The 24331-nt window shown below is 35.7% G+C and overlaps 1 protein-coding gene across 1 annotated transcript in view; it reads right to left on the bottom strand.

The window, feature by feature from the left end:
- Positions 1-283: 283 nt before the first annotated feature.
- KIF21A (kinesin family member 21A) overlaps positions 284-24331 on the bottom strand; it is a 129439-nt gene continuing 105391 nt past the window's right edge. Inside the window, exons 26-37 of the mRNA XM_087814728.1 lie at positions 21725-21939; positions 19011-19118; positions 17354-17482; positions 15150-15188; positions 14438-14452; positions 10823-10959; positions 9012-9192; positions 7371-7535; positions 5572-5689; positions 3681-3851; positions 2192-2391; positions 284-1546 (exon numbers count right to left, since the gene is read on the bottom strand). Of these exons, the coding sequence (XP_087670854.1) occupies positions 1453-1546; positions 2192-2391; positions 3681-3851; positions 5572-5689; positions 7371-7535; positions 9012-9192; positions 10823-10959; positions 14438-14452; positions 15150-15188; positions 17354-17482; positions 19011-19118; positions 21725-21939 (1572 nt within the window). The 3' untranslated portion in view covers positions 284-1452. The remainder of the gene's footprint in view (positions 1547-2191; positions 2392-3680; positions 3852-5571; positions 5690-7370; positions 7536-9011; positions 9193-10822; positions 10960-14437; positions 14453-15149; positions 15189-17353; positions 17483-19010; positions 19119-21724; positions 21940-24331) is intronic.

Below are 24331 nucleotides of genomic sequence, written 5' to 3'. Positions count from 1 at the left end.
GGGAATAATCTTTATTTGTTTTACCATCTATGTTCAAATGCCTACATTATATAGCTTGATTTAATTCTTTTAAATAGTGAGCTTCCTTGGTTCATCAAGATTTGGTTATGGTTTAAACTTTTCAAGAATATTTCATGTCTAGTGAGCAAAGAAAGAAATGCATATGAAGTTCTGGATAACAAAACAAAAAAAATGCCTTTCCTTATATCACACACAGGTAAAATAGTTTACAAACATGGGCCACTTTCATACAATTAGGAAAAGAACAACAGAATAAAAATAATTCATAGCAACATGTTTATTTAAGCCCTAGCTAAGCTTTCATTTACAAGCAAATATGTTCGGGGAGGGGGATCACAAGACAATATTTTCAAATGTTATACCATCTACATAAAAATTAAACTTGCAGAATTTACAAATTAATATTCTGAGCAGACATAAATTATACATCCTTTTGCAAAATCCAATCTACAGCATTTAAAAATTCATACAGTTACAATGTAAGACATTCTCTCTTTACAGTCTACCTATTTACATAGCTTTTCCCACCACAGATGATACAGTTTTCATCATAACTACCAAGTTTGCAAACATAGTGTATTTAAAATATATTTAGCAGCATATAAAAAAATTAGATAAAAGGGGGAGGAAATACTACTATTAAATAAAAATGAAATTAAAAGGTAATCATAGAAACAACTCCATAGGAAAATAGATCAAAATATATTTCTGTTAGGACATCAAAAGTGTTTCCCGTCACAGAATGTACGCACAGCACTAATGAAACAATTTAACGGCAGATTAGTCCTGAGCGCAGGAGAGATAGCACAGCTGCAAAACTTTGGTCAATACAAGTAAACGTCGACATTTAACACAAACTGCTTAACATACGTTGTTAGTAGATTAAGTTCAATCCCACCTTATGAAAAATCATCAACACTATTCTCATGGGGGTTTTTTTCCATTACATTAAAAGAGCTTTGAAATTTGGGAACCCTCCATAGACTGATATAAATACCAGGCAAACGAACCACAATTTGACTAACATTTCCAATATGTTTAAATACATTAATCATCTGAACAGACTATATGAATGAGTTAACAGTGTGTTGCATTATATTCCACGTGTATTTCCTGACTGTCACAAAAGCAGATATTTTGTAATTCAAATAATTTGAAAGTGTTTTTTATAGCCAGTCACAAAAATCCAGCCACAATAAAAGTGCGAATCAAGCAGATCAATTATAGGACATATATGTATTCAGAGGTGTTAATATTAAGCACACAGGATTGTACACAATTTTACTAGAATACATTTATATTCAGAAGTTGAGTATTTTCCAGTTAATTCCATTCACAAGCTTTTGCCTAATAAATGTAGGGTAACATTTTCCATGAAGAATATACAGAATATTATCACAGTATTCAGTTTATGACTATCTTCATTCATGTTTAACTACTGGCAATATCTTCTCCCAGATCTCCTGTGTCGGAGATCTGACCATCTTGCAAATTGCGAGCCTTCCAAATTCTCACAGTTCGATCACTACAAAGCAGTAAGTTAAAGAACATGAGAAAAGGGGCAGAAAGATGAAGAAATAGCTCTTAGAGTTACTTAGCATGGGAACATTTTCTGAATACGTCTTTAATAGGTGTAGGCAAAAATATACCTTGTGAAGATTCATTGTGAATTAATAAATGAACAAATGAATCAGTCAGCCCAGCCATCCACATGAGGGAGGAAGCAGATGTTATAACTATGTACTTAATCTTTAAAGGGAGGTAGAAGAGGCACAAAGATTTTTTTTAAATGACTTGTTCTAAATGTACAGAAAAGCAAGTATGTTGCCTTTCTAGGGGGAGAAACACTTTAGAAATTAGTGATTTATGAATGACTTTGTAAAAATTAAAATCACCCAGGGAAGATATGCCAGCAGACTTCTTAGTATAAGCAGAGTCTGCCAGTGTAGGAGTAACACTATTACGTAGGCTGGGGAGCCTAAACTCAGTGCCCCATATACATCAGAAAGTGTAAATAAGACATCTTAAGGCAAACATGAGAATGACTATAATAAAAGGAGGATTTCAAGGTTCTCATGTTCTACATTTCTAGATATTTACAACCTCTAATATTTATTAAGTCTAAACTCAGATAGCCAATATAGAGAAAAACCACATAGGAAAAACTTACTCAGCTGCAGTAAAAATGTGGGTGGAATTAACACATATGGCATTGATGGGACTATCATGACCCTTCATCTCTCCAACTGGCACAAAAGTATCCACATTCCAGAGTTTCAAAATGCCCCCTCTGCAGCCACTGAGCAAAACCGGGTGGCCTGGCAGCACTCCCAGGGCACAGACCCAATCCTTATGTGCATTTGGAACTTGCTGAGAGAAAAAAGAGAAATCAGAAGCTTAAGGGGAGCTTTCGAAACATACATTTTCACACCCAGAAAAGTTACAAACATTTTTATTGACAAAACTCAATTTTTGAAATGCTAAATGGCCTGGAAACTGTAAAAATCATTTTCTATGTAATCACTCTTAGGGACTTAAAGAAATAAATCTGTAATTTGCTCCTCGATTTGCCTCACTAATTATCATCACTGTTATCAGCATTAAAGGCTTATAATGTTAAAATCTATAGACTCTAAAAGACCTGGAAAGTATACAAAGTTTGTCAAACATCACATCCTCTTCATAGGCAGTAAATACCTACCTTTCTCAAAATGTATTTAATACAAGTTTGAAAACTACAACCTGGTATGTGGACTCTAAGGACTACCTCATAAAATCACTGCCTTTCACTTTCAGTAGAGAACATGGAAGCCTAAAGCTTTTTATAGAAGACCAGGGCAAACCTATATATTTATAATAAGCAAACAATAATTATGAGATTAGACTGTGTGACTATATTTTATGCATAGATATTTTTATATGCACAATATAAATGTCACACCATGAATGCGTGTCTATAAAAGCTTTTGAATGCAATATACACATTTGTTGCCAGGTTTTCTTTCTATTAATATTTATGCTACTTATTTTGTTTTTGTCTAGTCACAAGCAGGAAAGTGGTGGCAACTGCAATACATACACACCTATACACATATAGGGAAAAGCTTGAAATTGAGAACAATTTCATGTTAACTAATTTCTTCCCCTGGGAATTAGGCAAAGACGACACCATTTGATTGTATTGACACAACACTTCAATGAACTATTGTTCTATAAGAAATGAGAGAACCATCATTTTGGGATGCATGAAGATGTTCTTGTAAGGTGAGGAATCACTTACACTACTTTGTCTTTAGCTAAACTCAGTACTCTGTGGAATATGTGTACATCAAAAAAATAAAACAACATGAGAACCTGTAACTGCTCTACTCCAAGACTGCTTTTATGTAACGAACACATGCATGGGACAATCCCAGACCTTTCAACTCTTGTCAGTGTCTATTCTCCTCTTATCTATGAGGTATTAGTAAATGTTGCATGTTGCCCTTCTCATAATTAGTAACTCGGGTGAGTGAGAATGAAACACTCCTTAACAGGGAGCCCTCATTAATATTATTCCCAAACAATGAAGATCTACATGGAGGCTCTTCAAATCCTTATATAGACTACTGAATGGCTTTGAAGTCCCCTCTCCATTCCATGAAAAGGTTTTACATTACCTGTAGAAGGTCCTTTTGCGCCAAGTCCCATTTCTTGATTCCATTATCTCTGGACCCACTAAATAAGTTATCCCCTTGTATGGTTAGCGCCTCGATGCCATCATAATGAGGGGGCTCAAAATTGTGGGTGGGACTCACAGTTCCAAGAGCCCCTTCAGTTACATCAAACATCTAAAAGAAAAGGCAGAAAGAAAGCAGTCATCATATTTAACTTAAAAATAAGCACCTATAATATGTGTTCCTTCATAGAACACATATACATATATATTAACCAGACATGATTTGTTTTGTTAGAATATCTTACTAAGTTAACTAAATTAACCTTGTCTGAAACACTCAGGATGAACCCGAGTCCTGTATTGTCACACCACTTTTGCTTACGTGTCACATGCTTACATGTCTGTAGGCTTTTAAGAATGGCAGCCAATTTTTCATGTACAAGTGTACAAAGGATATGCTCAACAATAATAATACTGCATGTCAATCTAGATGAAATTTGAATAAATGATATGATTGTTATTTAAACACTATTAGAAAGCTCTGCAGTCCTGGTGGTCATCTCAAAATCCCCTAACATTTTAAAACATTTTACCCATATTTCAAAACCTTTCACTCCCCTCAGTTGCCTTCATCTCTCTAAACTGTGGATCTTGGGATTTCCTGAAAAGGCTAGTATGATCAAAAAATACCTATTTTTGGACCCTTTCTTCCATTCCAAAGTTTCCTTTTATCTTCAAACATTCTCTTGCCCTTCCTTTATTTTCAGATGTGAGAGTGTACTTACTTCTTCCCAGGGTTCACATCTTTGACCTGACTCCAATTCCTCCTGCCACCTTCATCAAGTGCCACCTCACCCTGCTCCTTACACCTGTCCACTGAGCCTGTTTCCTAAGCATAGAAACGTGCTCAGGTCTACTGAATACAGAATCCTCTCCCCTGGTTCATTCTATTTTCAAGTCAGTCACCTATTTTTTGTCCCTTAATAAAAGCTTCTAGAAAGAGTATTTACACTCTTTCTATCTCTCTTTTTATTCCTGTCTCCTCTTTTTATTCCCAGGGGTTCTTACAGGTGTTTCCCAAGGCTGAGTCTCGTCAGCTTCTCTCCTTCCGCCATGCCACCCATTCTAACTCCTTGAACATCCGCTTCTATGTGAATGGCTCCCAGACCTACACCTCTAGTTATAACTTACCATGAGCTCTGGACTTGCCTTCCTGTCCAGAAGAGCCTGCTGACCTACAGGAGGCTGCCTCTCTGTTCATAGCTCAAATTTAACATTTCCAGAACCAAACTATACATCTTTTCTCAGCTTATCTGCTCATTTTTATAAAATCTGAAGACCAGCCCTAGCCAGCATGGCTCAGTGATTAGAGAGTCCGCAGGTGGACTGAAGGGTCCTGGGTTCAATTCTGGCCAAGGGCACGTACCTCGGATGCAGGCTCGATCCCCGGCCCTGGTTGGGGTGCATGTGGGAGGCAACCAATCGATGTGTCTCTCTCACATCAATGTTCCCCTCTCTCTCATTTCTCTTTCTCTCTTTCTCTCTCTCTCTCTTCCATTCTTTCTGAAAAGCAATGGCAAAAATATCCTTGGTGAGGATTAAAAAAAAATCTGAAGACCATAATATGCTCAGTATAAAAAATGGTGACAATGAGACTCAAGTATTAGCTGGATGGCTGAGTTAAAAATCTTCAAAATCCCCTCCCAACCTATCTTCTATCAGAAATGAGAATATATGATTAAATAAGATGATAAAATCAGGAACTATGAGTGAGGAAAAGATCGGGAAGAAAAAGCAAAGGCTAGAAACAGGAAAAAAGAAAACTGATTAAGAGAAAGGGTGAATGAGTTTGAATACTTTAAACTAAAATTCAACATCTCTATTATACATACTTTGATGTAATGGTCCTTGGAACCAGTGATGATTAGATCTTGTCCACTGGAAATCTGATCTACAGTAAGGCACATCACAGGGCCCAGGTGTCCCGTTAACTTTCCTGTAGATTGAAACCTTTAAAAAAAGAAAAATAATTTTCTTTGAAAATATTCCTTAGCATGCTGAGGCTAAGACTCAATATAAATGATCTATATTCTTTGACAAAATAGTTCACTAGTTTTTTAAAGTTTAGCTCCACCTATATGCAACTCTGTTTAAATAAAGAGTTTTAAAAAAAACGGCCAAACTAATCTATTCTATGATGAAAGTGGGAAGAGTGCTAAAGAAGTTATTCCAAAGCTGACTAATGTCATTTAGGTAGTAAACAAAGAAGCAGCAAAAGTCCAAAACATTGCTCATGACTAATTTTAACTCCACCTAAATCCCAGTAATCCTTAATCTGTTAAATGTCCAAACATGTGATAGACAAACATATGACTGATGCTATTAGGTCCAATTTGAAATTTGATTAAAACAACTATATTGCTAAAATAACTTGCCTCAATAACAATACAGAGAAAATAATATTATTTTATTAAACATGCATACAAATACTCTCACACAAATACACTCATCTATACACATATATACATACATCTATGCGCACATATCTGTGTATATATGTACATTAGAAAATAGGTGGTACATTTCATCAGTTATTATAAAGATATGAAAATGACCAGGACATCTATCTGGCTGGTAGAAAAACGTCTGATGTCAGTCAGTAGGGAGTGGGAACAAACCTTTGTTTCATGGTCCTGCCTCAGACCGCACTGTCGGAGCAGAGGCGTACTTGGCTCTCAGGATATGAGTTTCTAGAAAGCTATTCTCTTCGTTCCTTTGGTAAGATGAATCTACATTTAATCATGTTGCTGAAATCACCCAGGTTTCACAGGACTTAACTTTTCAGCAAAATAAAAAGTACGAAGATTTCAAAAGCTGGTGTCTTTTCCGCCTTATGTCGTGATTTGAGCAACTTCCTCTGTGGTGTTCCTAATACGAGTGAAGTTTAATATCTTCAAGAATAAACCGACTCCTCACTTTTCTAATTTTCTTAAACAAGCACTGTGTTAATTTTTCTACATTTTATTTCTAAAACAGTGCTGAAGACAGTGATTCCTCTCTTTCTTTCTCACTCGCCTATCTATAAATTATGCTTGTTCCACTTTCTCAGTTACCTGTTTAAATGTTATAACTAGTTATTCTCAAAGTTTCTCAAATAACTGTCCCTTTGATTTACCACTGACGAAGCCCTTCTAGAGGTGAGGTACAGTGTACACCCTAATTGCAAACTTTGCTCAGTGCCCTGTACTGCCTGTTTAATGGCCTTTATTCACATTATACCATGAGCTCTAAGAAGGCAGATGCCACATTTGTCTGGTGTTGTCTTTATTCCCAGAACCCAACACAGGGCCTATTATAGTTGATGTTGAATAAGTATTTGTTAACTAAAAAATGACTATTCTCTTGTTGTCAAAATTTTAAGAACTAGAAAAGAAATTAGGCTAAGATGTCAAATCTGTTTTCCTTTATATACATATCCCCCACCACCACCCAGCAATGCAACTTAAAAGCAAAGAAAACTGTGAGTTTGCTAACAAGAACAGAAGAGACTTTTAGGGGTGTTGGGCTGAAGAGAAAATCCTTTGATTTTTATCAACTTCTGGGGTAATAAAAATAAGATTTCACATGCACCGGTAATGTCTGAAAACTGTAATTTCCATGTGCAAGCAGCACATTGTCTCCGCCATTCTACCTTTTAAGATCCCACATTCTGACAGCATTTCCAGAAGCCGCATAAAGGAAAGTGCCCGTTGGGTTCAGTGCTATTTGATTGATCTGGTTCTCTCCAGAAGGAATAGCTACTGTCCGGCTGGTACTCGCCGAACAAGCATCTCCGAGAGTAACTTGACCTGAAGATCTTAACAGAGTCAGAACAAAACAAAACAAAAGTCACATTTCTGCACGAGTTCGGTATAAAGTTCCATGAATTCCTAGGAAACCTGCTCTAAGCAACATGACCTGTGTCCTTTCTGGTCACCATAGGCACAGAACCCAGCAAAGCTCCTCACACACACATAGCTGGAACTTTAAATCTGAATGGATAAAACAAGATGACATGGCTTAAAACTCTTAAATTGCAATTCTATTATAGAGCTAGGAATTACAAGCCCTGAGTCAAGAATGATGAAAACATCATTCAGAAAAGATTAGGTGACAACAAACAAAAAACCTCAACAAATGTTACTGTCACAAAGGTAATTCATTTTCTGTAGCTTCCAGAAACCCCCTGAGGGCCCAGCCTACCAAAGGGCCAGGCCAGCCAATGTTCCTTTCGTCTGTAAGATTTGCCCTTTTGAATCAAAGCCTCCAAGGACTTTTTAAATTATTTTCTGTTTTTGTTTACTGTGGCCCATTTATACATGAGGCATTTACTACGTGCTAAAGACTCAAACATAACATTTCTATTTCCTCAGATAAATTCTAAATGGTAAGTGTATTTTTAAATTTTGAACCACTTTCTCAGCTAACTTCTAAAATATCAAGTTATTATCAATCTTTTCAAATTTGACTTTAGGGTCAATTGGATTGGTAAGTTTCTAACATCTTTTTTTTATAAAATTTCCCTCAAGAGACTTGTGTTCAGTACAGTAAGTAATTAGTAGTTCTCCAAATATAAATAGGCAATTAAAGGTTAATAATCCCTACCTTACAAATTATTAATCCCTATGCTAAACCCCTAATTTTCATAAAAATTAACCCTTTCTTTGCTCCCTTCTCTTATTTAAACCATCAGAATTCACCTCAACTTCAGTTATAAAACACTTCACCAATCTTATGGCCAAAAGAATCATTTACCCCACATTCTGTACACATATAGGACACAGAACACAAACGCATCCTCCAACTGTCCACCAAAACCTGTAGCTATGAAATTTGTGCTGATACCAAAGCACTGTAAGACCCTCCCCCAATAAACTCATCCATTATTCACTACCTGCCAGTCAAAGATTACAAGCACTTTTTAACCGTCTACAATGGTGATTATGCCATTTTCCAAGGAGTGGTCTTTATTTGAAACAAGCGATGTAAACCATTTAACTACATCAAACAATAAACACTATGAAATTCAATGCCTTAGTATTTGGGAGGGAGGAAATACAAAAGGTGTACCTGGTCACAGATCAAATAGGATTGATCCTTTCCTATTTAATACTAGGCTGTCATGTCTTATTTTCTCAATAGTTTTTTGCCCTTTATGTTATGTGTTTTTATTGTAAACATTTTAACTTCCTTTTGGAAGTGGACAAGTATAAATAAGTAAAAACGCATTTATAGCTTTATCTTATATTATGTACTATTAGCCCTTTATGCTACTTGTCTTTAAGTTACTTACGTCAGCGTTCGAATGCATTTTGCTGAATCTCTGATATCCCACACCTTAATATAAGATGTTGACACCGTGAAGACAAGACTTGTATAATTACAGTATTTTACAGATACGACATTGTTGGGATGGCCTCCCAGTGACATTATCTCCTGCCCTGTCACCAGATTCCATACTTTACAAGTGCGATCTAAAACAAATTTAAAAAGGAGAAATACTGTCAATGTGAATTAAATTAAGTTCGCTTAACATTTAAAATTATTTAAACAATTTCTCTCCTATGAAAACAAGAAATGTGATAAGATTCCATTAATTTGCCACTGGTATCCCAACTCTATCCCTGACCCTCTGCAGCAGGTTCAAGGGTGCAATAGGTGTAAAGGATTAGATGAAAGCCAGGAATGTCTGGTTATATGCATTAAGTGGTATTAAAAAATAATTATATAAAATTTTGAAATTCTTATATCAAATAAACCTTGCTTCCAATTGCCCCTGAATTAAAATGGCCATCCCGAATCAGTCACTTCAAACCATTCTGCTTTGACCGCATCCCTACCTCCCCATGATACACCGCCGGAAACACAGACACCGTTCTTCCCCAGGGGTCACTGCATAGCGGATTTTATTTTTGATGCAAAAACCTAAGCCTAAAACTATTCTGTTTTGTTTTTCTGACATGTTGACTATCTAATTATCCTGGAGAAGTAAATTTAATTTGAATCGTTAGGAAAGTATATTTTTCAGAGCAGATTCTTTTTAAATTGGGAACTGTTTGCCATTATTTACAGTTCTTAAGTTCTAGCTAGATTCTTCTACGTCCCTCATAGACAATGAACAATAAATGTTAACTGATTAAACCGAATCTTGTAACATCCCTAAATACTAAATAACTTTTACTAGCTCCCCAAATTCCTGGACATGCTTCCTTCTTACCTTTCTAGCCTCCTTGGCTACCACTTCTTTTACATCTATTCTACTATTCAACCCAACTGGATTTACTTTCCAAACATACCCCACTTTTACCTCCATGTCTCTGGTCATGTTGTTCTGTAATCCTGGTTGCCAGTCCTTGCCTATCAATATCCAAACCATCCTATAAGGTTCATTCTAAATGCCTCCTTGTCAAAGCCTTCCTTATCTCTCACAGATTGCCAAATCTCTCCCTTTTCCACAATCCCAAAACTCTTGGTCTATAACTCTTCAAAGTATAGATAGTTGATTTCTAGTTACCTGCAACTGAACCAAAGGGGTTAGAGGGCAGGTCTGGAGGCGAGTAGACCTAGGTTTCCTATGCTGGCTCTTCTACCTACTAGCTAAGTTTTTTCTGGGAAAAGTACTTCATTTCTTGAATCCTCAATTTCTTCATTGTAAAATGAGGATGCAACATGTATCTCATTGAGTTGTAGTGAGAATTAAATGAGATACAATTTGTACCGTGTCTAGCAGAGTCTCTGACATATAGTAAGTATTCAAGAAATGGTGGTTGCTACCCATCTTATTTTCTTCACCACACTATACATGGTAATGGTCTCTTGTAAATTTTTATATAAACTGCATTGCTACGCTCAAGGCCTTGAATAGACTCAGTGCTCCATCACCAAAGAGAGATGATTCTCTCAACAATGATATCAACAGATTTGACTTCCTTCCCACCTATGAAATGATTTTATAGTTTATACAATTCAGGGGCTGAACTAGAGTCTCTCTCCGATTTTTATGTGTCTTAAGCAGTTTCATTTATTTTTTTTCAAATCTTGTTTAAAATGCAGTAATTTTTTTTTTAAGTCTGTTAAGTAACCCTATGAAACATCTATTGGCACCTTTAGATCCAGTGAAGAGGAGATCGTCAGTGGAATCCACACAGAGCACAGCTTTCGTGTGCCCTTCAGCTATGTGAATACACTGCAGTGCAGAAGCTCTGATTCCTTTGGAAGCAGGAAATGGGTTGATTATGCCCCTGGGGTGAGGGGGGGAAAAGAACAAGACTTACTTCAGTAGCTATATCATGAGACTAATTTTAGTTTTTCCCTGACTTTAAGAAGTCTTTCTAAGTAATTAGTAATAAAATTCAGACTGTTCCCTCATCTCTTTTTTAAGCAAAAGGACAGAGACAACCTGTGAAATAGGAATTATAGCAATGGAGTACATCCACTAATTAGGCATCAGCTAGCTGCTGCGTTCTACAAAGAGCAAAGCCTACGATGCATTTGGATTTTCTCATTAAGGATTTCATCTCTTCACAGTGTAAAGAAGCAATATTGGGAGCTGTCTGAGTGTCATAGATTCTGACAAATAAGAAAATATATATGATAGTAACTGGAATATGTGACTCTATGTCATGCTGGATTGTGACTATACGTCAAAAAGGACATTCTTGAGAAAACATAACACACACCATCTTAAAATATGAAGAAATGAGATTTCAAACAAATTTGCAAAAGACAAGACTGCATGGGCAAAAATTCTAAAGGGTGAATGGTTAAAAAACATCAAAAACTTGAAACACTAACAATCTCAAAGAAGATTAAAAGAATGAGAATTTAAAAGAACACAGAGGTTCTTTAGGGATCTTTCCCATAAGTTTAATGTTTCTGGAGTTTCTGCTTTAAGCTACTGTGGAAATGCACAGCTTATCCAAACATTATTCTGTCCTAAAGGAGTTTAATGCAGGACCTGAGTTGAAAGAATTGTGTCAGTAATAGTAAAGACGAGGGAGAATTAAGACATGATAAATACATCTGTCAAATGTTTCTTTGCTTAGAGCAGGAAGAAAAAAATATGTTGAAATATGTCCGTTATATAAGACAGATGGCATAATATTAGGACAAATATGGGGATAAAACAAAACTATTGGTTTCTGTCTTCTTGATGAAAAAAACATCTTCAAGATACAAGGGGCAGAAATAACTAAAAAGAAATACAAGCCCAAACTAAGTAGAGCTAACAATGGAGATGCTTGAAGAACTCGAGTATTTCAGTATTTAAATCATTTTATCATAGGTTTTTGAAAGTATAGGCCACTGTGGGGACAAAAATCAATGGAGTACCTCCCTTGGTACTCTAAGATCGATAAAGGGGAAAAATCAAGCAGGCCCAATTCCAAAATGCAGGGAAAAAAGTAGATTTCAGAAATTGCAGATGAATAAAATCATTAAAAACACTTAAAAATAAAGGCTCATCAATAAGTGATACCATGAGCTCACTGATCTCAGGAAGGAAGTTTTTTGTAGGGTTCTAGGCAGCAAAACAGGGGAATATCATATTCACAATATATGTTGACTCCAATAAGACTCATTTACAATAAGCCTTTCAAATGATATCCTTGTGGGCACAGTGGGTTAGTACAAAACTGTTGTAGGAAGGTAGTTTCACCAGTGCTTGGAGTCACACCTAATGAATCAATGGTCCTGTCAGTCTCAAAGGAGGTCTTCAAAATCTAGTCCTTTTTTTTCCTAGCCCTGAAGATAGAAATAGTATGTTTATTAAATTTATATATTAAATAGCTGGCTACTGTGTTGTATTGCCTAGAAAAATGACTGAAAAAATCATTTATACTTTTTTTTAAATTTTTTATTGATTTTAGAGAGAGGGAGAGAGAGGGAGAGGGAGGGAGGAAGAGAAAGAGAGAGAGAGAGAGAGACTTGTTCCACTTATCTATGCAGATATAGGCTGCCCTGACCAGGGATCAAACCCACAGCCAATGCTCCAATCAACTGAAACACCCAGCCAGGGTCATTTATTGCTAAGTACATACTTAGTATGGAAATAATCATTGAATAAAATTTTAACATAAAATTTAAGTCAAAGATATAACCAAATGTTCCAAGAAGGAATGGGGCTTAATGGTAGCCTATATTTAAAAACTAAAATGACTTAGTTATTAAATACAAGATCAATGGACTGACAATTAATGGTTCATCTCCCAATATTTTCAATAATTTGTTCAACTGAAGTAAATATTTCAGGAGAAAGAAAGTAAGAGAGCTGCTACATGCTGCCGAGGCCACATCTGGAATGGAGTTGAGTTCTAGGTGTCCCATTTTAAGAACATTGAAAAGCTGGACACTTTCCAAACTAGTGATAGCAGAATGAAGGATCTGTCAACTATATCATATCAGGAACGGGTGACAAAAGTAGGCCTGTTCAAATGATAAAAGAGCATTCGCTGGAGAGGACACATTAGCACAGTTAAAGGGCTGAATATTTAAAGAACTGTCACACACAGAGAAAAAGGGGTATTGAGTTAATTCTGGTATAGCTCAAGGGGTCTGATGAAAGACCAATGAATAAAAAATTAAAGGAGGCAAATTCAGTCTCAGGGTTAAAAAAAAAAAAAAAAAAAAAACTTTATTTTTTATTTTTAGGGTCTAGTTATAATGATTTCAAAAAGTAAAAGGAGAGCCTCATCACTGGGAATGATACCAGGAATCGTCATCACTAGACATATAAGTCTACTATCTAAAGCTGTTATTTGCGTACATGTGTCAATTTGAGATTCTTGAAGTCAATGCTCAGTAATTTGTTTGTAATGTAAGAATTTAAGCAGATTAAAACTGAAATAGGAGCAAAACCTCCTCAAAAGTCTGACATTTGTAATCTTCCTGCTGCTGTGCGGTTATTAGCTATGAGCTGAAGCTATCAAACTATTGCTTCACATGTTCAAAAATATGATCTACTGCAGTCAACTGCTGCTATTACATCCCAAACAGAAAATATATGTGCTTATAATCCAACAAGTTGATTATAAAGGAAAAAAAAAAATCATGGTAACAGTCTAAGAGCTGTTTTTGACCTGCATTTAATGACACAAATCATCCTAAGGAAAAAAATCAGTAGCCTCAACTTTGTGATATTATGTCTCCAAAAGAATTCCTTCCTTCAAATTATCAGCTTTATCCTAAGAACTGGCTGTACTAAATCTTCCCTAACATCCAACACAAGTCTGTCATATGAAAGGTTGTAATATTACAAAATTATTCAGTAAATATTTGCCATCAGTGACTCATGTATGGCACAGCTCCCAGAGAGCCTCTTTTTCATTCTTATGTGTTTTAATAACATTGATTACTCACACTTCTGAAGAAAGATAATCTCAACACTAAATACAGAATTTTATTAATTAGACACTGAAAATTATCTTAAATATTCATAATATTAGGGTTAATATATAATTTATATATTACCTTACACCAAAGATAATAGAAAAAATATAGAAATTGGAAACATCCATGGTATTTTTTCTATTGCAATTAATCTATTCACATTCTAAAATACAGAAATCAACTTTAAAATAGTTTCTTTAAATTAAGGTTAAATGTTGCAAACTTGTAAAACAAGCCTGATTTGAAGGGGGGGAAGTTATTGTTGTTCCATGCAAACCAGTAAAGCTTGTAATACTGTGAATGAGATTAATTTCATCTCCCTCCCCTGCCTACCTTTTGGAGGATCTACTGATGATCAGCAAAATGGCCATAAAACAGGGGAAATGAGTGCAAAAAGAGAAAAGAAAAATGATAAGTGGGAAGAAGAAATGATAGAGAGGAAGAGAAAGAAATTAAGAGGCCAAAAAAAAAAAAAAATCCATAACATGAAAAAATGCAACATTGTTATTTAAAAAATAGCATCAATCAGTAGAAAACATGTACATTTTTTTAAAGTTCTTCTATATTCTATTTCTTTCTCTTTCTTTGGTACCACAGTATCCTTTTTTCTCTAGCACACCTTTTTTTTTTAAATCACAAAACCTGCCATAAACTCTTTTTTTAAAATTGCTAAACAGACAAGAAAACATAAGCACACCGACCTCCCACACTCGAAGGTATTCGAAATAAAAAATCACTGAGGAGCAAATTTTCTTGAAATCAGTATTCACAGAACTTAATTACTTTAAAGAAAAAAAATAGATTTCAAATAGAAAACAAATATCACAAGTTTTTATGTTGTTATACAAAAAAGTTTGCCACGACTTTGTCTAAAAGGCACATCACAAAAATATATTAAAATGAAGACGTTTAAAAATATTAGTGCATCTACATGGTTTACAGCAAGTTATGCATGCAACAACAATGAGGCTGGCTTAGCGTTTCTAGGAAGGCATTTTAGAGCACCATGAAATGCCAGAATATAGAAAAGATAGAGAGAAAGTACCTGTGTACCTCCGACAGAGAGGAATCACTTTCATCAGACCTACAGCGAAAGAGTTAGAATTATGAGGAGAAAGAATACAGATGTCAACAGATGAAGACACTGAGATTGAACTGAAAATCAACAGCATGAGCAATAGAAATACAGCAAACACTTCCTTTATCGTGCCCTGCTTTCCTATTTGCACTGGATATCGGCAAACTCAATGCTTAGCTTAATGGGGTAAACTACTCAATGATGTTTTCTACCAAGACTTTGGGGGGGGGGGGGGATATTATATTACTGATCCACAGAACCTATCTACCCTTACTTCTAAAATTTAGGTCCTGAAGAGAAACAGTATCAAGTAAGTAAAATACATCACTTCAAGATTCTTTCTATTTAATTGACTAGTACCAGAAAAATTTTCCCCTTTTCAATAACTATGCATGGATTTTATTCATCTTGATAATTACTTTAGATTTGGGCTCTTCTGTGGCAATTGCACAAATATACCACATGTTTGAAAGGAAAGCAAATCACTCGATTTAATAATCTTTGATTTTAACTTATCTTTACAATATGAAGCCCTGACTAAGGAGTCCCTCACTAATAGCTGGGGAACTTCAGTGGGATTTAAAAATAGCTGGTCCATGCCTGTCAGCCCTCTGCTAGGCTGGCAGTGAGTCTGGCTGCTGTGAAAGTCTACCCACCTTGTATAAGGCTTGGGGAGGGTGAAGGGAAGGTGAGCACTGCTGGCGTGGAACGTGGCCGGAAACAATGTGTAGGGTCTACATTTAGCTGGTGAAACATGCTAGTCTCCAAAAGGAGCCCCAAAGGAAGGGATTCTAAAGGTGGGTCAGTTTTTGAGACTGTAGAGGAGTCAGTTATTCTGTTTTAACTTTCAGAGATGACACCCCAGTCAAATGGTTGGTAGCCGATAAAACATTTCAGCAAAAAATGTGGAACTATGATGAGACTGTCAAGATCCTCAAGAGATGGACAGAAAATTTTATGACTGTGAATGCAAGGTACAGGAAATTTAGTAATTTTTCACACCATTAGTGAAAATGGACTTCCCAAAGACATCCCTGTGTTCTTCTACTCTTTTCTCAGTTAAATGAGAAGTTATGATGTAAACAATGTTAGAGTCTTTTTTTTCAGTAACATATAATATTTTCCTATCTAGATCAATTTCAAGGAAATGTCATCAACTGATTATATATTAAAATCTAACCAAGAACTGTATCCATAAATTAAGTAGATTAAACTATATTAAAATCTAATCAAGGATTGTATCCATAAATTAAGTATATTAAAATTATTTCAAAATTGATAATTGTGTTTCTCTAAGTCTATAGAGCCATTTAGAATGATCTACACATGCCAGACAGACATCTTAAACAGAATCCTATAAACTTCAGAAACTGTTGCTATATACAGAGAAATTATAGCACAGAAAACCGATCATTGGGGTGGGAGACGATATCAAGTCCATACACGGATAAATGTTGTAATTCAAAATCAAAGCAGATAAGTCAGAGTTATTAAATACCTATGGCAGCACTGTTAGTACTGAATTCTTGCAAGAGAGATTCTGGCTCAGTGTGAGAATACTTTTCCACTTTGTATTTAATGAAAATAATATTCTGCAATCCCTCCAACTATTCTTCCCCCACGACCCACCCTCAGCCCTACCCCCTTCACCCATAAAGGTACTTTTATATTCTGAACACAATTATTGAAGTTTTCTAGTGGATCTGTATAGAACAACCAGGTGAAAACAGCACGTTGCACATATATCAGCCGTCTTTGTAAGCTGTTATATCCACCATAGGTAAAATAACTGGCCTCTTTTCAACTCAGCCGGTCTGCATTAGAGGCTCTTGTACACTCACAGAAGCTGAAGAATCCCAAGAAACTTAAACTTCAAGTGGCCTCTAAAATATTGCAAATCTAATGTGCTTGTAAAAGAAAGGGCAAGACAAGTGCTGAAAGTATAGCAACGCAAATCTACAGCAGGGAATAATGTTCAGCAGGAAAATCATTTTCTGTAATTTGTCTCTATGGTTCATTTCCTGTTGGAACAACACATAAAATCTGGCAAGAGTTCACAAGTCAGACCCCATCTCCCATACAACGAGATGGCCAAATGTTTTCTACAGGCTGTATTGCAAGGTTTGGAATATTGTGACGAGCCGCTGGGGCTCTTTTCCATGATGACTTACTTATCCTGCTGAACTGATGTGTTTCCCTGAGAAACAGTAAGACGATTAAAAACATTCAGTTCATTACGGGGCCGGCTTGGTGGGGAAGAAGGAGGTGAAAGACTAGCCTCTGAGGTTCCAGAATCTGAGCTACAAGAAAAAAGAACATTAAATAGGCGGCTTTAATTAGTTATGTTCTGTTAGAAGTGTTATATGAAACATGCTTTTCTAAAAAAAAAAAAAAAAAAAAAGCTTTTCATTAGGGAAATCCTTCCTTCTTTCCTTCCTTCCTTTATTTTCTTTCCTTCCTTTGTTCCATTTTTGTAAGGTAAAACGCACTCTGAACAATTTAAATTTTTTTTCCACTGAATTTTGTTACATTGGCCACAAGATGGCACTAAGGAAAAAGTTCTATCTGCTGAACTCTGAAGTCTGCACAAATAAAGCAGGCCAGATTTAAAACCATACAGTCTTAGGATTGAGAGCAGAATGTTCATTTTACAGAGAAGGAAACAGACCCAGAATGTTTAAGAGTGATTTGCCTACTCAATTGATTCATTCATTCATTTTTAAATTACTTATTTGCTCCATCCCCTGTCTCCCAATTATTCTTGGGAAGTCTGATTCAGTAGAAACAAATTACATCTTTCAATACGGGAAGCAAGGATGATTAGAAGGATGATTTCCATGATGTTCAGGTCAGCTAAGCCGGTGGTTAAAGTGGAGAGTGCGAGTGCTGGCACAGGGAGGGGGTGGCACAACACTGTCCTCTCAGGGACAGAAAATTCAGGCATAGGCAAAAGTAGGTTTACAGTTGCAAGTACACAAAACAGTTAATAAAGCTATTGCAGTAAAACAACTGTAAACCTACGTTTGCTCACCCCTGTACATAAAAACTTCTTTTAATATTTTTTTTATGTTAAAGGAATTAGCTTTACCAATATTTAAATATAGATTGGCATTGATATTCTCACTCAAGGCCCTGTCAAAGGCTCACCTGCCACATGCAGTGCATTAGGTGACCTGGGGGGGGGGGGGGGAGCCACACACAGAGCGGAAGGGTGACAGTGGCTCTAACCCATGCATTCACCTTTCTGCCTGTTGAGGTGTTGCAACTGCCCAGTGGGTCATCAGATTATATTATGTATTGTTCAGTCAATTAACCCTCACAAAACACACAAACAGCTTTTAAAAGATTTTAGCAAAAAAAACAATTGGGGATAATACCAATACAAACATAAAAGAACACAAGAAAATAGCACAAGGCACACACCCTCCAACACTAGTTTTTTGTCAACCACGTTAAAGAGGCAAAGTCAACGTAGTTTTATCAGATGACAGTGAAGATTAATTTCAAATTTTTTTAGAAGACTCAGATTTAATAAGCCTGTCCTCAACTGTATATTAACTCTTACAATAATATACAAGAATAATTGAAAAATGTATGAGTACACATGATCAGGCACAAGTGCTCAAATATTTTTATAGGTATGTGTGAACAAGAAATTTAGAAGTCCACCTAGTCAAGCCAATAGCTGACTTGATTGTCTTGATTAGTCAAACCTGTCATAACCACAGAACCAGCCTAAAATCTGGAAAATAATTTCACTATTGTCCTCTAGCATTTAAGTGTAGAGATTTTATACAACCTAACAGATAAAAAGCATGAGTAACTTACTGTTTTTGTTCCTTGGCCTTTGATTTTTCTGCTTTCTCATATGCCTTCCTCCTGGTTCCAGGGGAAGGCTCTGGTAGTTTTTTCTCTGATAGAGTTGATGGTCTGGAACTAAAATAGAAAAAGATTCTGTAATCACCTAATTTTAAATATGTGCAATATAACATTATTTGGCAGACATTCAACCTAAAATTTTTAATACATTAATAACTAGAACTTGAGAAAGATTACTTGGAAACAAAAAAATAAAACTAGGATAGAAAAAAATTACAAGTTATTTTTAGTTAATGGAAGCTTAACAACTATTTATTGCATTTTTAAATTGGCGACCATTTCAAATATATGCAAATCTATCATCATTGAATATAAAAATCAATGTTATACTGCCAAATAGCTAAAATAAATATTTTATTTTAAGCATAAATGTTTAGGTTTGATCAGAAATGCTTCAGTTGAAGAAAAATTGCCTTCACAGTTTTGCAAGAACAAAAATATTAGAATAGCAGAATATGAGAAACAATGAGATTTAAAGAATTATATTTATACATAGTCACACAAAAAATACACAATTATTTTAATTAACTATATTACTTAATTTGTAATTAAAACATTTTTGTAATTAACATATCCTCGCCTTATAAATTTTAAATGTTGAATAGTAGTTATATAATTAACAATTTAAGACTATGGTTTTTGTATATGGTAGTAATAAATTTTAATTGAAAAAATGAATTTCTGCTATTCTTGACCAGTTATATTAATAAGAAAAACAAATTCACCAAGGAATTAGAAAGCAAGATCCCCAGAAAGGGTTACATCATTCCTATATGAAAGCAAAAACTAAGTATAATTAAATTTTGTGTGTCTAATTTTTCTAATCAGAGGAAATCAAATTTTAGAACTTCCTCATCATTTAAATCATCAGGGCCACTTGAGTAAATTATTTTACTTTATGTAATAAAAGTCATGAAGTAACAGCTTATAAAAGTTACTCCACCAAGCACGTGACCAGCTCTTCAATTTGTGCAGGATTACACAGGCATCTAATTCATGAAAACTTAAAAAAATCATGTAGCCCAGCCGGCATGGCTCGGTGGTTGAGCACCAATGACAGAACTATGATCTAGGAGATGGAGGTTTGATTCCCGGTCAGGGCACATGCCCAGGTTGAGGGCTCGATCCCAGGGGGGTGTGCATGAGGCAGTCGATTAATGACTCTCTCACTGTTGCTCTGTCTATCTCTCTCTCCCTCTCCCCTCTTCTCTCTCTAAAGTCAATGAAAACACTTTTTAGATATCTCTTTAATAAATAATTAAATCATGCAAAAAAAAAGAGAGAGTCCAAAAAGTATTTTCTACCCCTGTCACAAAAGACACATTTTTAAAATTTAAAAAGAAAGGCAAAAAGAAGGTATTACCTGAATCTGGATTCCAGGCCATAGATTTAGTCGTGAAGTTCCAAAAGTCTCTACTCATCTGACAGACTACGCTGAACACATATGAGTTCCTAAAATCTGTTCTCAGTTCTATCTCACTGCCTTCACCAAAAGCATTTCTTCTACTGTCATCTTATCAAAAAAGCACTGAAGCCATAAGCTATCTACTGGTTAGCAATCTCTAATAGCAAATCCGATAGTTAATTACATAGGCCACCTCAAGCACATGCAAGGAAGCTCTCTCATCATTAAAATTAATTTTGGAACTAAAGGTTGCAGATGGGCTTACTGAATGTAAGACAATGAAAATACCTTCATAAAATGCATAAAGTTATGGGAAATAGAGATATTCAAGGGGGAAAGTTTGTTATATTTTATTAATTGCAGAGTCATATAGAGTGTGCTGCTTTTCTGGGAGTATTTCTCAATACTAGGCTGTATGTATTCATCCCATAAATTATTTGCCAGATTACATGTGAGGGTTAGTTTGAAAAATATCATTTAAATCTTTACCAGTGAATGACAGATCTAATTTTAATATAACTTTCAACACACACACACACACACACACACACACACAGGCCTGTATAGGGAAATCTTTCTTTACCCTCAAGAAAATAATGAAAAGTCTCTAAATAAGATTTGTTTTGAGTAGAATGATTTTTGTTCAGATCATCATAGATGGGAGAGAATATGTCCTCCTTCAAATCTTTAATAGTACCAATCAAAATACTTTGTGCAAACACTCATGTCAAACATGGAATGTGCTTTAAGGTGAAGAATTAGGAAAGCCCAAGATGTATTAAGTTTGTAAATCGTATTTCTCTTTTTCTTTAAAATGGTCAGCAAAGATTTATTATCCTGACCAGGCTCTTAGAACTAGGACAAACATAATTTAAAGCTAATTTAAGAGTCTTTAAAGCTTCTGTTTTATATAATGATTTTATAGGTTATATAATGATTTTATAGGTATAGCATTAATTTAGCTCTCGCTAAATAAATTTTATCTGCAATTCAAAACTTAGTCTTCATAAAAATTATAATCCAATAAGAATGACCCTAAAACTGAAAAACAAGATACAGTAATACAATTCAACAAAGAACTTTTCCAACTCAAATAGTTCTGAATGTCCAAAAAATTAGGTGAGATAATACCTAACAGACGAAAACCAGAGATCTTATTTACATAAAATTTTTAAAAAAGAAATAAGAAATTAGCAACATGCATATTAAAAAAGAGAAGCCAAAAGAGAGGAAGTTAGTGTAGCTGGGCCAGACTTACATGCTGCCTATCTTAGAAGGGAAGCCAGATGGGGGAGGGAGTTCTTTTTCCCTAGCAGAAGTAGCACTGGTCTCTGTGTTCATCCCAGTTTCTTGCCCTTCTGCAACAGGCGTAAGAGGGCCAGGCAAGGAAGCATCTCCTGTACTAGTGTCTGATGCTAGTTCACTGCTATCTGCATACAGCAATTCCATCTGAGTGGTGGTTCTCCTTCGGGCCTGGTTAGAGAACGGAAGGAAATGCAATCAGGAGAACCCTTTTGCACAGAAGACGATTAGAGAATAGAGATTTAATATCAGTTTGAAATAGGTAAAAACAAACAAAAAAAAAAACATATAGTGTGTCTTTTCCTAGCAAGTGTGTCAAACATAGCGTGTAGGATAGTGACAAGCCAGAGCTTTAGCCAGATAACACCTTTATAGGCCATAGTGATAACCAATATTTGTATTGTACTTATGGTATGCCAGGCATTGTCCTGAACACTTTATTATATCAGCATGTGCTATCATTATCCTAATTCACAAATGAGGCACAGAGAAGCTAAGTAATTTGCCCAAAGTCACACAGCTAGTAAGTGGCAAAGCTAGATTCAACACTAGGCAATCTGCCTCCAATATTACTGTGCTATCCTGCCACTCATGATCGGCTCCCTCAGCATATAATTTAAAAAGAAGAAAAAGAAATTAAAACAAAATATAATTGCAGGGAAGCCCAACTAAATTCTACATTTTTCCCATGCTTAGATGCTTTATTTAATATCCATTTTTATACCTATTTCTCCGTTTTTGTTACCCGGCCCCCCTGATGCCTTGAATCTACCTGCTGGATAATTCAACACCAGCCTGCGCTAGTTTGGGGCAGCATGGTGAGGGAGGTGAAGGTTATTTTCCTAGAACCTACACACTCACCATAAGCATTTCCTTCTTTACTCTTCAAAACCAAGTGACTACCCTGTTGTTGCTCAGAGTTGTTGTTACCACTAAGGAATTAACAGATAATCATGGTGTTTACCAGACTGTAAGCCTCTAAAGGGCAGGCACCCTGTTTTATTCAACTTTATATCCCCTACACTTCACATAGTGCTGGTAAATACCTATTTAAAGAATAGAGTCAACTTCATTTTTTTCAGTGAGGAAAAATAAATGATATGGGATTCCTCCAGGCACCTTTGCAGTTCAAAGGGAATAGTAGGTAGCACTTTAGAGAACTTGGGAAGAGAAAGCCTTGAAGCCGGTTTTGTACACTGTCAATTCTCACCACTGCCAAGGGCCCAGGGCAGAGAGGAATCATTTTCCTGGGAATTCCTAACACAGTGGTTCTTTTAGGAGAGAATCGTTGGCCACTACTTTACAGCTCTCTCTGGTATCCCACAAGAGCAGAAAAAAATAGGCTGTCACAGGACCTGAAAGATACAAGTTACCTTAAGAGATTCTCTCCTCCTCATAGGTAAGGCTGCATTCAAACTATACCAGAATGTTTTGAGTTTGGGTAACTTCTGCTTAGTCACTTAGAATAATAAAACACAGACTACAGGTGGCTCAAGGACCACACAGAGCCTGAAGATGTTTTTGATTGGTTTGCCTGTTGTTTTAAAGATAAGGAAATTCTACATAAAAATCCACATCTAAGGCTTCTCTTCAAAAACCAAAGGACCTAGGAAGCCTTAGGCCCATATTCCACCCTGGCAAAATTGAGCCAGGGCTGAGTGGTGGCCATTTGCTTTCATGGGGCATGTCCTCTTCAGGTCATTGTAATGACGATGACTCATGATTTTACTTCCAGCCAGTTTTCTCACTGACATTACGTGACTAACCACTGGGGCCTTAAATCCATCCTGTCCATTTGAACAGTGTTAGCCTTTCAGGTCCTGACTCCATTCATTCATTCAACAAGTATTTACTAAGAATTCTTTGTTTTCAAACATTTTAAGATGTTTAGTTAATTCATCTAGCATCAAATGTTACCAATACCCAATCTGAAAAGTACCATGTGTTTCTTACACATTTAACAGCATGTATCATTTATATATACATTTTTTAAACTTTACAAAAACATATTATAGCCTATTAGCTTTTAATACAACATGATAATTAAGAGTTGGCTTATTATTCAAACCACTTCAGGATATAGTTAAACAAAGTGAAAAATACTTAAGAACCTACTAGAATGTTAAAATTTCAAAAATCTCCCACCAATCAAAATGATTGATTTTATATGCCACTACAGGTGTACAATTCCATTGCCTAGTAATTTGTGACTATTTCCTATATTATTAGGAAACTTAGGCAACTTTAATAGATTAGCACATAACTTCCTTAATGGGTAATAAATCTTTAGAAGAAACCTGGGGGGGAGGGGACGAAAAAGAAAAAAAGAATTGGTCTCCATAATGATATCTAGTGAGAAAAGTGTAAGAATTCAGTAAAGCGCAAATTCCTTGAGGGAGGAATTTTTCAATATAACATTTGTCCCAAGGAAATATGGTAAAAGACTGACTTTCTGACACATGCAAGCTTTGGTAAAAGCATGCCTACTTGCTTACCTAAAGGGTCAAGCTTGAGGTCTATGTGTTTAATAGTGAGAACAAAGAACAATGGGAAAAAGAATGTT

The sequence above is a fragment of the Miniopterus natalensis genome, chromosome 2 (assembly GCF_054644295.1).
Source record: "Miniopterus natalensis isolate mMinNat1 chromosome 2, mMinNat1.hap1, whole genome shotgun sequence".
Classification (NCBI taxonomy): Eukaryota; Metazoa; Chordata; class Mammalia; order Chiroptera; family Miniopteridae; genus Miniopterus; species Miniopterus natalensis.
The sequence above is the reverse complement of the archived record's forward strand: the minus strand, read 5'-3'. Positions and strand labels throughout refer to the sequence as shown.